Source organism: Ambystoma mexicanum, chromosome 7q, assembly GCF_040938575.1.
Source record: "Ambystoma mexicanum isolate Mex_15411 chromosome 7q, UKY_AmexF1_1, whole genome shotgun sequence".
NCBI lineage: Eukaryota > Metazoa > Chordata > Amphibia > Caudata > Ambystomatidae > Ambystoma > Ambystoma mexicanum.
Genome location: NC_090941.1, coordinates 703,013,457 through 703,028,911, shown reverse-complemented (window position 1 = coordinate 703,028,911; position 15,455 = coordinate 703,013,457). Strand labels below are relative to the sequence as shown.

Below are 15,455 nucleotides of genomic sequence, written 5' to 3'. Positions count from 1 at the left end.
CCAATGGATATTGAGTTATATTTACTTCACTTTACTAACAGAAGATACACAATAAATATGCTCTCTTGATGACTTACCGGAGGCTGAGGTGTGTTCTACAGAGTCTGCACCTTCATTTGCAAAGGACTCTGCTGTGTCAAATACAGCCCTGCAAGCAGTTTTGAAATCCCATGTTCACAACGCCCTCTTACTGTGCTATGTAATCTTCCAACGTTGGTCCCTATCGCAATCTTCGTGCACCAATCCCTTATGGTCCAACTTGCCTGCTTTAGAAGACAGCAAACGAAGAAGGTAACGTAATGAACAACGTAAACATTCAGAAGCTCAGTCACCTGAGGGAAGACCAGATGAAAGATCTGGGGGGAAAAAATACAGCTTTTCATGATCCATTGTCTTTTTTTGGGCCTGGTTCTGCTGTTTTTTTTTCTTGTTCGACATCCCTTCATTTCATGTGTGCACATTTCTGAGGATGGCCATTGGCTTTCTCCTAGAACGACAGGCACCCGTTTTTAGAGGGGCCATGGTGTCAATCATCTTCTCAGTGTTAATGAAATACTACATCATGGTGAAAGCTTTGCTACAATGTTGGTAATTTCGTACAAACTAGTGTAATTGCGTAAGCTGCAAAGAGAATGGTAGATGATTGCTTTTTAAGAGTTTTCGTTTTCAGGCCTGTTGACACATTTATGTTTTTTCACATTTGTACTGTGTTTATATGTGGTTAAAGAATATAATTATGTTCCCAATTGATAATGAGCGCATTAATCACTCACTGCATTATATTATAGGAGAACATCACTGTGCTGTTGAATGTGACATGCAAGGTAACAATACATTACAGTGAACACATCTTTGCAATATATCATAGGAGAACATTTTTACCTAGAGACTAATATTTTTGCATTCGAGTGTGATTCTTTTCTATACACGGCTCGTATATGCACTCCGTCAGGGCACCATGTATGCCCCTAAACAAAACAATCAACCCTGGTTTCCCTAAAAGTGTGCCTGTGGTTGTCAAACAAGTAACCCAAATAGGTTTACAAAAAGCTTTGCATATCATCAAAGAATAGTGTTTATTAGAAGGCTTCAATTCGTAATACAATGAACATAGTGAAAACAATGTGAGAGTAGAACCTAGAATAGAGTATAACCTCCAAAGATACTTAAAAGCCACCTTGGTTTACAGGAATCGGTGCTTGCGCAAATTCGGGCAAGATCTAGCAGACCCAAAGCGGAGGAAGTGGGACAACCAAAGAAGGGAGCAAGCTTGGGAGCGGCGAAGGTCAGTGGTGGAGGGACATTTTGGCAGAGGGTGTTGAGAGGTGGGTGGAGCCGGCAGAGTCACAGGGATTAAGGGACACCAACCACTCCCCTACATACAAAATTGACTCAAATTAGAATGTGTTCGTTCTATAAGCAGATATGGAACTGCATGACACACAAAGGACACAAAACATGTTCCTGGCTATGTATAACTGCAATGTAATATAATCTTGATTCATAAAACATTGCAATACATGAACTAGAGAGGCGACCAGTACTCAATAGATTTTACAGCTTTGTTATTTTTCAATAAATGTAATTTAGTATTCCATTTACACATAGTGTGACAGGCATCAAATAAGTGGTTTCAGAGAGGGTGGGTTATTCTTAACTGAAGAAAGTAGTGGCTTGAGATCCTGGACATATCAGATGTTCAGAACGCTTGTATTTATGGGGAGGAAAGAAAAGCAATCGGCCCTTGGACATGGAGCTATTCATTGCAAATCGGCCTGTGATCCTGGGTTAACACCACAGGCACTTGGCGTTCCATGAGGAAGAAAGGAAGAAAATCAGCACTCTAAAACCAAGATATTCATTAGACTGTATGCTTGTAAAATGGAAAGGAATATATCCCGAGCTCTTGTGTTACATGACAATGGATAAAAAGCAATCGGCACTTATTGAGGTGTAAGTATTCATTACTGTATAGGCTTATGATCATGCAATTTATTGCAAGGTAATATTTCCCATGAGGATGAAAGGCAATTAATCTGCACATGGAGAGGAAGGGATTTAATGCATTGCAAACATGTGAACTTTGGAGAACCGTATACTTTGAACTTGTGTTCCACCCTTGGGGAACAACTCAACCAGCACAGCAGCCAGTACTGGGGTTGTAGGGATTCATACAGTGCAGTATTGTGATCTTGGGAAAACAGTACATCCAGAGTTTTTTTGTTGCAACAAAGCGACAGGAATTTAAGTGATCAACACTGGAAAGAGAACGATTACTGTACATCAGTGCAGGGGCTGACTTACCTCGGTACCGGCAGTGGTCAGGAGGTGGAGAAGGGGGAGGGTGGGTTTAACCACATGGTAAAACGCCTGTTCCAAGCCTTTTCAGACCTGGAGGCTGCCATTTTCCGCCGCTAGTAACGTGGTGAGTGTGCCCCTGCCCTCCCTTCTCCCACCCCCCTTTTCTATACATTTAATCCCCCCCAACCCATGCCCCATTTACCTGGCGTTCCCTTGTCCCTTGCCGGCACCGGCAACTCTAGGTGTGGTTCCCTTCTCCCTGATCCATGGCAGCCATCTTGTTTTGTAGGTTCCCCCCCAAGTTGAGAAGCGACAACACCTTGTTTCTCAACTTGAAAAAATTAACTATTAGTATACTGGTACAACCTGCCGGGATACTAATAGCAATAAACCCCTCCCGGTGGGGGCATTACCTGCCCCGGGCTAATGTTAAAGCCCTCGCTTCACACAGGCTTCAAACTAGCCAGGGCATTACCTGGCTCGGTAATGCCCCTGCCCTTAAGGGTTTATTGCTCAAATCTGAGTAACTTTGCAAGGGCCTTTCTTCTTATTTCGTGGTTCTGCCTATCCACACCCAGCAAATGGGGCGAGCGTCCCCCTATCATCCAATGAGTCCCAATAAAAAGGTATTTTCAGGTGGGTGGAAAAAGAGGGGCAACTGAGGACTGTTTGCTTGAGATCTGCAAATTGAAATAGTCAGCAAAGCTCCCGAGTGATATCTGCAATCTTTCTGCTTTGTTAAAACCGCAAAAAGCAGATTTTGAACTAGCAGATCACGACTTGCCAGTGATAAATTGTAGTGTTGGAGGTCATGTCAATAGCATTAATGTTTGATAACCATTAGCATCCAGTACTCATCTGTAACCTACATCAGTAATGTTCTCATACTGCTGCATTGCAACATAAAATGTTTCTCATTTCTCAGAAAATGTTTACCTTCTTAATGAAAGATAATACAAATTATAAAGTTAATATTACAACAATGAAGACAATATGGCCACCTCAAAATGCCCTTTTGTCTCGTTTTTAATATAATAAGCTGCCACAGCAACATTTGGCAGTACCAATCCATGGGACAGTCAGCACAACCATAACAGGCTTTGTAGGTACATTTGAACCTCCAATAAAACCCTCTGCGCACCCCCCTGAGTAATTGGTTCTGTGAAGTTTTACAAAGATGCTGGGGGAAACGGACTTTAGTTGAAGCATGTGATACACTGCAATAAAATTAACAAGTACTTCTTAAGTAGAAAGAATAAGTGTGTACATATAGAACACCATTTCAAAACATTTTAGGATGGCCATGTTTATTGCCACAACACTGCCCACACTCTCCACTCAGCCATTTACTATCCCATTCAATGTGACAGTGTAACATGATTTGTAGCAAAAAAGCAGCCATGACTAATCCAAAGAACAGTGAATCATTGATATACAAATTAGACCTGTCTGATTTCTGGAGCAATTGTGTGTGAGCCAATGAAAGAAATAAAAACATAAATAAGGATCTAGTGCAAACAGGGAGGTTGGGCATCTAGCAGACCTTACTATGTGGAAGCCTTTGGAACGGTCTATAGAGGCACAGCTACATTAATATTCCATGACATAGCCAAAAGGTCTAGCTTTACAAATGTAAACCAAGTCTTTTTGTCCTGGGGGGGTCTACAAATAGATTTTATCCTTCATCACAAAGTGTGGGGAGTTCCCCGAACACCCATATCTAAAATTAGGGGTTAGCAGTCAGCTGCGGTTGATGCTGGTCTGGCCACTACCCAATATGCCTCCCCAAGGACAGGATGAGGTGGGATCCTGCAGGCCTGCTAGTCTCCACGAGACACATTTTTGCCCAATCAGAACGTGCTTGAGGGAGCTGGCTCCTCTGAACTGCGTTTCCCAAGATACCCTAGATCACTAGCAGGATAGAGGAAGCTGTGCTCCAATAGTCCCAGCGTTACGCCAGTATCAAGAAAACAGCATAGATGCAAAACCATGCAGCCCCATGTCCCACAATGGGAAGAGATTCTTAGATGGTGGCAAATGCCATGCGCATCTTTAACACCTTGCTGACCCTCATTTGCAACAATCAAACCTATCCGGTAATTATCAACTCTGAGGGAGATGCAAGTAGCAGAATGAGAGGGATTAAACAGCACTTATGGACTAACCAATCAGATCTGAGACTTCAACCTGGAACAAGAAACAACCTTTTAGATGTTGAGAGTAGAAAACAAGCCCATTTTCAAGAAGTATAAACAGGGATTGGGCAGGGACAAGAGGCAGACATACCTGCTCACGCACCAATGATGAAATTGGAGAGTCCATAAAGAAGAAACCCAGGGAGAAGTACTGAATGGCGGAAGGCTGCAAGCTTCTGGAGAAAGTGCTTCTGGAGAAAGTTGGAAGAGACCAGACGTCGTCCTTGCCTTGGAACTCTGGAAGGCAAAGCTAACCCGGGTATTCAGACCAGCGCTCCCAGGCCTTGAGGGAATTGGAGGGCCAAGAGCATAAGGCATTTACCAGAGACTCCAGGGTAAATGGGAGAGAGATTGACACGCGATAGGAGGGAATAACATCAGCTGCCTGACAAGGAACCTAATGGGGGGCAGGGGATTCGGCCAGTCGCGAAATACTCATTATATTAGGTAAACAAGAACCAAGGACACGGAGGGGCCTGCTAAACAAAAGTCCAGGAGGGACCTGTCAAAAGGCACAAGGACCCAAGTCCAAGAGAGACTTAGTTAAGCTACTGAATGGAATGCATGTCCACGAGGGACCAGCTACAACAGGTTTCTGCAACCTTTGGCTCTCCAGATGTTTTGGACTACAGGTCCTATCAGCCCAAACCAGCATAGTCAATAGTGAGGGATCAGGAGACTCGCAGTTCAAAACTTTATGCCCGTCACCGATCCAGACGATTGAGATGCTGCAGTGCTCGTGGACAAGGAAGTTGGAACATGCATCGACTTTGCCTTTTTAGGCATCTTCCCTTGGAAGCGTCCCCAAAGGATCTCGACCTCTTGCCAGAGGGAGTGTGATCTTTGGGCCTACTAGCCTTGTCAGAGGCATGACTGCGCACAGACACTGAGTCAGAGGCCTTATCTTCAATCCAGCCATCCATGAGACTGGTTTCCAATGGCGATCCTTCCTCATCACAAAGGAGAAAGACTGGCAAATAGAGCATCCTTCCACATTGTGGTCTGGGTGAGGCAGCAAATGCACTTTTGGTGATGAAGACATTCTTCTGACCGCATCTGGAGCAGGCCTTAAATAGGCTCTTCTTCTCAGCCTCCAACATGGTGCGTTTACTAGGCCCAAAGCTCGGTTTAAGGCCTCACATAATGTAGTGATCCAACGGATGGTGGGATCGAGAGCGGCAACGGGTCCCCACTGCCGACAAGTCACAAAGGTGACGGATTGAAGAAAAATTGGAAATATAACTATGAAAAATAGGCAAAAATACTTGAGAAACTCGAGGAGCAAAACTCGAGGACTCCCAACACAAAAATGTGCAGTAACCGTCTGAAGATGGCCACCAGCGGTGGAGCAGTCATTGGATTGGGCAGTCTGACCCAAAGTGACAGCAATAGGCTGCTATTCAAATGACAAAGCGCTGTAGCTTTAAGCTAAAAATTGCATTATTTTACTGAGGATTCCCAACCTAGCGACTGGGAATATTCATAGCACGCAAGTCCATGTAAGTCCCCATGCTGGAGAACATTCAAGACCACTTTACATTGTCCCTATCATTTCAGTTTATTTGAATAGAGTTATATTATTTGTAGCGTTTACCTGTAGAACCAGTAGAGCGCTTTGAAACAGTATTTACTTCCTGTATAAGTGCCTAACAAGCAAACAAATAAAATTGACATTTTAACTTACCCTTCACAACCTCTTTAAATAATATGTGAATCAATAACTTGTGACACGTGTCCCACTGCTCTCCCTACCATAAAAGCCTCACGCCCTGTTTTGAGACCGAGCAACGCCATACCAATACACATTTTGGGCTTAAAACGGGTGTTTAAGGACGTTTGAGTAAAGAACATTATAGCGTAGAGCGAATACAGAACACATCCTGGGAGGATAGCTCAGCGGCAACGTGCTCACCTTGGAAACGAGACGACACGAAGCAACACAGGTTCGATCCCCGGGTCCGCGCTTAGAAACCTTTGGGTATTAAGCGCGATATAAATACACAACTAAGACATATTCCTGTAACAGCGGCTCGATGCCCCCGGGCTGTGTGAGCACTTTAAAAATGCAAATAAAATCAAAATAAATCTTGCTATGGAAAGACATTTGTAAAAAAGATTTTAAAAGGACTGCAAGCGTTATTTATGTTATACAAGGAGACGGGAAGAATACCTTAAAAAATTCTTTTTTTTCAACCTGTTCATTGTCATCGGTATCCAGCATTTTGAAAGCAATGTTAAATCCAGTCTGAGGTTCTGTAAAACAAAAAGTAATTGGCATAGTTATAGCGATTGACTATGGCTAGAAAGCTGATCAATGTAAAACGTTGCATTCTCATGATGAACAGTTGAAGTCGAAGCATGTGCCCAATTCTGTGCTCTGCTAACGTCAGACCAATCTGACGGAAACGTTCAGTGTCATTTTCTGCAACCAGAAATGCCTTTGGCTATATAACCCTACTGGTAATTAGAACATTCACTGGGTCACTGTACTCTGCAGTCTCCCAAGCCACGAAAACCGAACAGGTCCAATGGCATCCTGAAACCTGTACCTTGAACCTTCGAGCAATGTTTTTTTCTGATAAATATGAGGTGGAAATATTTTAGTTTGCTTTTTTGTACTATTACTTAAAAGAGCAGCCGCACGTCTGTCCCCACAGTTTATCTCACCTCGCCAGGATTTTTGTTTAGGTTTCAAGGTGGCTGTTCTAGATTAGAGCCACCAAAGTCTACTTCGCTACAATACCATTCAGCTGCCTGGACTCAACATTATATATGTATGCAAGAGATGGTGAATGCGGGGGATATTGTTAAATGACGAGGTAGTTGCCCAGCTACTCGCATAGTGACATGTTGCTGCAAAGTGCCGTGGCAATCTCGTACCATTTGTGAGAGTATTGTGGGACTGCACAAGCACCTTTGGTAACGCTAGGGACGATTGGGGGCAAAAGAAACATACACAAAGCCCTTTAAGAACAACTCTGGATTGTGATAGAAGTGTTCAAAAAGTTGCTTAAAAAGTAGCAACATAGAACAAGGAGACAAGAATTATTTGGGAAGAGGTACATTACCACCTTATCGTGTTCTCTGTATAGGTGTGCAAAATTGCTTCTAAATAAGATAGTCGTGTAGGGTAGTTATCGACTGTCAGTCCCGTAATGTATAATTTTCTACAATACAAGACACTGTCACGTAAAGCAGTATCCACCAATACCCCCAGGCCCCCCATCCCTACTGAAGAATGACACAGATGGCCTAAAAAAATCCATACACAAAAATGTCAGGTTAATTGTGGTTTAATGCATTTTTAAAATCAATTTGTCGGGGAAACTGGCACGAATGAGACCGGGTGTAGCACTCATCCTAAACATGGGCATCCTCCACCGTAGACCAGGCGCCCCTTGTCCCCAGGACAACCCTGGTGTATCCTAAAGCAAGGTAACAACTACTAGCTGTCCTCTCTATTCTCAGGGGGAAACCTAAAGGCTCTGACATAGCAGACTGATAATTTCGTTGTTTCCTAACCAGTCCCACACTCCCTACACGCATGCACACACTCTTGGTTTCCACTTTATTTCTGTCGCTATATTTATCCCCTCTCCTCCCTCTGTGTTCTTACTCTTCCTCTGGCTGTACACCTCTTTCCTTATCCTCACTGCTCTTCTCTCCGCCTTTCCCCTCACTTCCACCACCTTCATACTACCTGCGCCCTCTTCTCACCTCTCTATTCCTCTCTACCTGCACCGCTCCCCCCACCTCTCTCCCTCAATAACCAGTCGCCTGATCTTACTCCCGTTGTCTCTCCTCCCGATTCACTCTGCCCTCACCACTTCTGCCTTGCACACCGGCAAAACTCTTCTACCATACACACCATCACTTCTACTCCCTCTCAAAATCACCCTACACATCTTTCTCTATGTCTCTCTCACCTTTCGCCCCACCCTCACCACTTTACACTCAGCAGGTACTACTCTCCTACACGCTATAAACTTACTTGCACTGGCAAAGTCTCCCACAGCATTCCACTGTCCGCCCTCTCCCTGGCTTCTTGGTCCACAACTACACCACCTGACCTCGTCATACATCATCCAATCTCCTCTGTGCTGCCTACGCCCAGCCTACAAACTTCCAACACTACTACCGGCTTCCCGTGGTCAACCTCTGACTAAACTATCCCTTTGAGGGATGGGACTTGGTCTGAGCAGCTTTAAGAAGGGTTTCAGCCCTACCGCCTTTTCAGTCTGCATTTGTAGCATGGCAGCCATGTGCTCAGGCTACTTGTTTGTTGGCTGGCTTTCTTCCTGTGCTGGTAATATCTGTTCCCAAATGGGTCTGAGAATGATTTCTGCATCTCCCCTGCAGCTTCTCTCATTCAGTTTGTTTCTGTTGTTCCACCATCACCCTGAGGTCCATCTGCAGGAACAAGCCCAGTCTATTGCATGCCTGGTCTCTAAGCCATTCCCTCCCTTGGTGCCAGTCTTGTCTTTTTAGGAACCACAAATCCCAGAATGCACTTCGGCGCAACCATGAAAATCCAAACACCTCTGGCAAGGCATTGTGAAGAGATAGTGGTAACAGCAGGAACCGCTCAACTCCCCCAACCCCAGACTCCCTTAATTCGCCTCTGGGATAAAACTGTCTCTGGTACACAACCTGGAAGGTCACCTACCCCAGGTCGGCAGGGGTCCTTGTTCTCCCGCTACAGGGCCTTGACCCCCGACTCTGTCACATGAGCCTACAGACAAACTAACCTCTCCATTCACTTTATGGCATGAGGGCAGACCCAAACCTTATGGTCCATACACTAGTTTTTGGCCATACCAAACGTTACATTAGCCAATGTCCGGCAGAGCACATTGAATGCCATGACCAAGATGGCGCGGACCGCATGGTGATGGGACTATGCTATACTTAAGCTTATGCACACTTCTGCGGGGTTTAGGATCACATTGGTAGTGCAGCGGTTTGAATACTCGGCATGGGGAGCATCCAGTGAGCTGGGCTTGGACCAATGCTTTTTTTGAATGGTCTGAAATGACGTAGGATTTATAAAAAAAATTATCAGATCATGATAAGGTTTAAAACATTTTAGATCTGAAAGAAAAAGATGCGTCACAAAAGAGCAACGTGGGGCACTGTAATGTCTGCAATCTTTTTATTTTGGGCAACCATCATGAATTCAGCAGCCAAGGAGGATCAGCTGCCGCCTGTCCACGGGATAGAGGTAGTCCGCCCAGAAGTGCTCCCCTTCTGAAAACGTAGACAATTCATGAATGTTTTGTTTTGTTTGAACAGTAACAAACATTTTAATTACTAAAAAATAAAACACTGCTTGATTGAAATACGGGCTATTCGTGAAGCTAATCTTGGGAAGGGTGGAAGGTTATCTTCATGAAGCTGCATTTTTAAGTTTCGATCAGAATTTGGGACTACACTTTACATAATTTTTATTTATTTAAAGCATTTATCATAAATTAATACAATTTTTGCTTAACATTCCTATTTGTCTTTATCACCAAGCCAAACATTTTACAGCTTATTGTTCGTCCGAATTCTTTCCACGATCTTAATTGTCCTATGTTAATGCATTGCGCAGCTAAATGAAAGCGCAGGATGCTGCCGTGCTTGTGTTGTAAGATTAGGAGTGGGTAGCTGCATCCAGTGGGCCAGATTAGATTTTCAAGTGGGAGCATTTTACTTTATAGTTGGGAGTAAAACTATTTTTTGGGGAGAAAACATTTAAGCCCATTTCCCAATGGGAGTATTTTAAAAGCGAGTGAACATGTGTTTCCATTGGAAAACAGAAACGTTTGTGTAAGGATTCCATTGCACCTATTTATACATGTACATCAAAAGATGCATCTTTACTTCTTCCAATCCGGCAGCAATAACAGCAGTTTGTTCCTGTACACTACTGGTCCAAACGTATCCATGGAGCCGTTTGGTTGAAAGCAGGGGCACATGGTAACACGTGCCGGTTTCCTATTTTTTTGGGGGAGTATTTTTACTCGCGATTTGTTTTTTTGTTGTTGAGTATTTGCCTATTTCCTTGGAGTAAAAGTGGCCGATATACCCCTTATCCGTAGGGCTTGCTGCACCCAACCAAACAGGATTATTGTCCAACACAACTCCGAGGAGTACAGATTGCTTGAATTGCATGCCATTGTTTGGAAACAGATTTCTTTTATATTTAGCCAAAAAGCTAACATATGTTTTCGATTCCAGTGAGGAGCTAAAAGGTGTAAGCAGAAAAGGGCTTCAATTAACCATGGGAACAGTGCTCAACCCACTCTGCCACCACTTGCTCATTTTACACAAGTCCAGACCCCATGTTGTGTGGGATAGGTCAGTACCTGTGTTGTCTCAGGGCTTGGTGTCCTTGTTGTGAGGTCCTTCTCTCATGGGACAACCACTGATATATCATTTGTTAATCTGCCAAAAGTACTCTATACTGGTACTAGTACCCTCTGCCCTTGTGCAAGGTGATGATCAGTACCTTTTTAGATGGGCAATTTCAATCTACGTGGGACACAGGCCAGCTGCCCTGATTAATGTACCAAATCGCAATAGCTGTATAGTATCATTCTATGCAAATGTGACCTACTTCATCAGCCTTTTGAAGGATCCATTTTAAAGACTTTTTTGCGCATAGCAACTCGTGAGAAAAAAAGACCCAAGATACCAACTTGATCTGGTGAAATTTCCCATTAGCAGAACCATTGTTTTCTGTGCAGGACATTCCAAACTGCCCTTTGGCACTTTGGAATGCCCTGTCACTTCATAGAGCGGAACACTAATACAGGTTTTGACCCTTTATGATATTTCAATTTTTTCTATTAGCTTTCCTTTGGCCTGTGCAAAAAATTGCCATATATTTTTGGTGTTTGTAGATTTTAATGTAGGAATCATTTTTTGCCATGCTGAATTATGATGCAAGAAGCACCACCTGTCCCAGTGTCTATACTTGGTTTAATAGCCATAAATATTCTTAAAGCAAGTATAGAATCAATTTTACTTGTTTTAATATAGCTTATGTCCCTTCACATATGTCTTGTGATCTCTGATGGTCCTATCATAAATGGCCTTCTTATTGATATCACAATCGACAAGCCTTATTCTATGAGGGGGGTATTCCAGTGGTAAGTTTGTCTATCCAGTTTTCAATGTCATAACATCAAGGGTTTCAAAATGTGAATGTACGTCACTGTACAGATTAATCATGAATCTTTCAAGACTTGTGTTTGACCAAAAAATTCTACTGCCTGCATGGTTGACACTAATAGCTCTTATATTCTCTTGTTTACGCTGTGTCTATGTACTAATAATGCATAATGAAAGGATTGAACGGTCACTATAATCGTTAGAGTCATCCCCTTAATAAGATGGAATAATTCACAATTGGCCAAAAAATCGTGTAGTGTGTGCCTTTCCTAGTTCCAAGTGACCACGTGTATTAGCCCGGGCTGTCTCATTGCACAACCATTTATCATCATTAGCTCCCAGTCGTTTAAAAAGTGGAGCTAAAGTTCACCCTGTTTGTTTGTTTTACTCTGGAGCATAGTGCTTAGACTTGTAGATATCTGGTCACCAAGCATTCATGTTTACAAATGCATCGAGCATTTAGACCCACCCCTCAGAAGTACTTACTCCCTTTCATCACCCGATGTCCATGCAGAAAGTGTATCTGTAATCGTCTCACAAATTGATTCAGTCAAAACCCCTCCCAGTGGATCATAGATTTTTAATATCAATAATTGTCCATTGCCAACAGGACCAAAACTCCCCACTTCCACTACCATTACATTATCCTCACATGTAGTCAGCAGAAGTCTAATAGCCATATAATTTAGGCTTACACCCATCATCAGGCCTCCAAATGGTCTGCCTTGTTCGCCTTTATCAGTATATGATTGAAACACCTGGTAGCCATCCAAGTAAGAATCTGCTAACAGCCAGCATTCCTGCAGGATAAAAATATCACTCTCCAGCAGCAACTCGTAGTGGGGGGACTAGTTGCAGAAATGTCATCAGATCAAAGCGATTTATATTTTTGTTATTCCCTTTTGATTTAGTTGTTTTATGGTAAAACATTTTAAATATTTTTTTTAAAACCCTTGCTAACTCTAGTATCATTATTATTCACAGGGGGTTTTCTAAGTGTTACTTTTGCATTTGGTTGCACTCTATCCGGTGTGGAGCAGTGTTCTATAACAGCCATACTATTCTCTACAGAGACATCAGCTCCCCCATAAATGTCATCCGCTTCTTCATCTGAGTCAATACTGGTGTTAAGGTTTGGCCTATTTACAAGCAAGCTGGTTAGTGACAAGGCATCATTGGATAAACACTTCTTTTTCCGTTTTACAGTTTTACTAGCTTTTTTGGTGAGTTTTTCAACTGCTGGAACTATTACTGCTACCTGATGCGTTGGTCGCTTTTTTTCCATTAAAGATTGCTTGTTGCCGCTGGGCCAATCTTCTTTGTTTACGTGATAGATCAATCACAGAAGTTTCAGTTATAACCGAGACATTCAGAGTCTCCAAAATTGCTTTGTCCATCGATTATAGACTCACTACACAATTATTTGGTGAGGATTTCGGTGGGGTGTTGGGAGGAAGTACCACGGGTTAGATTTTCATGGATTTTCCTGCATAGTTTTAATAAGATTTTCAATGCAAATTGGATGGTGCTCATAAAAGATTGAATTTCAACAAAAAGGTTCTATCGAATCTTCCAACAGCGATTTTTCTTCTGAGTCAGTTCTTTGAAAAAGGTTAGGAGCAGCAGAAAGTCTATCGTTCTCAGCATTCGTATTTCTTTCCATAGATGGAATTCTTGTTTCCACTTCTGCAGTGTTGGCCAAATTAGTTTGAAGGGGTAAGACTCAACTGCTGCTATGTTCTGCTGTAGGGAATAGCATACATCCAGCACAGATTTATTGATGTCACCCATTATGCTCTAATATTACTCCTGATTGGGGAACGATGGGGACCGTCACACGGACAAGATTGTCAGTATTTACTATATCATGAGGGAGAGGACTTGCTGCAGCATGAAAAAAGGTGATTTTACCTTTAGCCTTTTGAGCTTCAGGTTTTGCCCAATTTAACGCCATGATCTTCGTGAGAGGCTTTGCCAATAACTAAATCAGTGGATTTGTTTTCGTTTTGTGTGGGGTGAGCAATGCGAGGTGGACAACTGTTTGTTATTTGTAAAAAAAATAGTCAATTTTATTACAATAAAAATAATACCAAAATACCTCACTGGCCCTACTTTACTGTGGGCTCTCTATTTAACAAAGCTAAGGGGAAGAACAAGTTACTTTTTTACCTGGTAACGTTCTTTCGATGGGATGGTCCGACAACCTATTCCATATCTATGACATGTAATCACCACAGCTGTGCTGCTTCGGAAACTTTTTTCGGCGTCTGCGTCCTGCGTCGATGACGTCGATGCGCCGTCGTCGAGGACCTCCTCCGACGTCCGACATCATCCGATGTGATAAGTAGGACGCACGACGCCCGTAGCCTCAGTTGTAGTTTTTTCCCCCAGAACGTGTGACATTAGTCAACTGCCAGTCAGACACAAAGCCTTGCGGAACGTAAGCTGCAATCGCAAAAGAAATTCTGCAGCGGGGAAGGCAGGGCGGGAGCGATATGGAATACGTCGTCGGACCATCCCATCGAAAGAACGTTACCAGGTAAGAAAGTAACTTGTTCTTCGAGGGGATTGGGTCCTCCGACGTATTCCATATCTATGACAGACTCCCAAAGCAGTATCAGAGCAAGGAGGAGGGAAAGAATTTAGAATCAAAATTTAGAATAGCCAATCAAATAGCAGAGCAAAGGACCGCCTTGCCAAAGGCCAGATCCTGTGCTCGGATGGAATCGAGGGAATAGTGACGTACAAATGTATGTACTGAAGCCCAGGTGGCTGCATCACCGATGCTGCGAATAGGAACACCCCTCTGCAGGGCAGTAGATGCAGCCATACCCCTGGTAGAATGGGCCCGCAAGCCAGTCGGTGGTCCTTACCCGCCAAGCGATAGCACTCCGAGACGGCCAAAATAATCCAGCGAGACAAAGTCTGTTTCGTCACAGCTTGCCCCAAACGCTTTCCAGCGTAACCAATAAAGAGTTGATCGTCCACGCTGACCCGGGACATGCGTGAAACATAAAAGCTTAAAGCTCTCCTAGGATCAAGCCTATGGAGCCTCTCCTCTTCCTTACCAGGATGCGGAGGAGGATAGAATGCAGGAAGAACAACCTTCTGGGCCAAATGAAATTCCGTCACTACCTTCGGAAGAAAAGAAGGACGAACTCTAAGGACAACCCTGTCCTTGTGAAATACAGTGAAGGGTGGCTTAACTGAAAGTGCCTGTAACTCACTCGAGCGAGCGGAAGTAACCGCAACTAAAAACACAGTTTTCAGAGTTAACAGCCGCAAAGGGCAAGAATTTAAAGGCTCAAACGGAGCACCCATAAGAAACTTAAGAACAAGGTTTAAATCCCAACCGGGCACCAGGAAAGGTGACGGAGGGAACACATTAGTGAGCCCTTTCAGAAACTGTGAAATTTAAGGGATTTTAAAGTAAGAACACTCTTCAGACGAGCACTTAAAGATGGACAGCGCCGCCAGGTAACCTTTAATGGTACCCACTTGCAAGCCCCTGTGGGCCAAAGAAAGTAAAAAGGACAGAACCATGGGGATGTCACATGCAAAAGTATCCACATTCTGAACTCTGCACCAGTCGCAGAACTGACGCCAACGGCAACGGTACAGAGACTTTGTTGCTGGCCTTTGGGCCGAAAGCAACACCTCCATCACGTCTTCAGGGAGGTCCCAATCCTTATACCTCAACCTTTCAGAAGCCAAGCGTGAAGGTTGAGGGAACTGACCTCTGGATGGAGAACCTGACCCCCCTCCCGTGAGAGCAGATCGTCTCGGTAGGGAAGACGACGT

General features: G+C 43.6%; 1 protein-coding gene across 2 annotated transcripts in view; it reads right to left on the bottom strand.

Moving 5' to 3' along the window:
* Positions 1-15,455, bottom strand: part of MICU2 (mitochondrial calcium uptake 2) — a 1,758,017-nt gene that overhangs the window by 489,890 nt on the left and 1,252,672 nt on the right. For both annotated transcript variants that reach the window (XM_069640674.1, XM_069640673.1), the window contains exon 6: positions 6,667-6,749. In XM_069640674.1, coding sequence (XP_069496775.1) covers positions 6,667-6,749 — 83 coding nt within the window. The remainder of the gene's footprint in view (positions 1-6,666; positions 6,750-15,455) is intronic.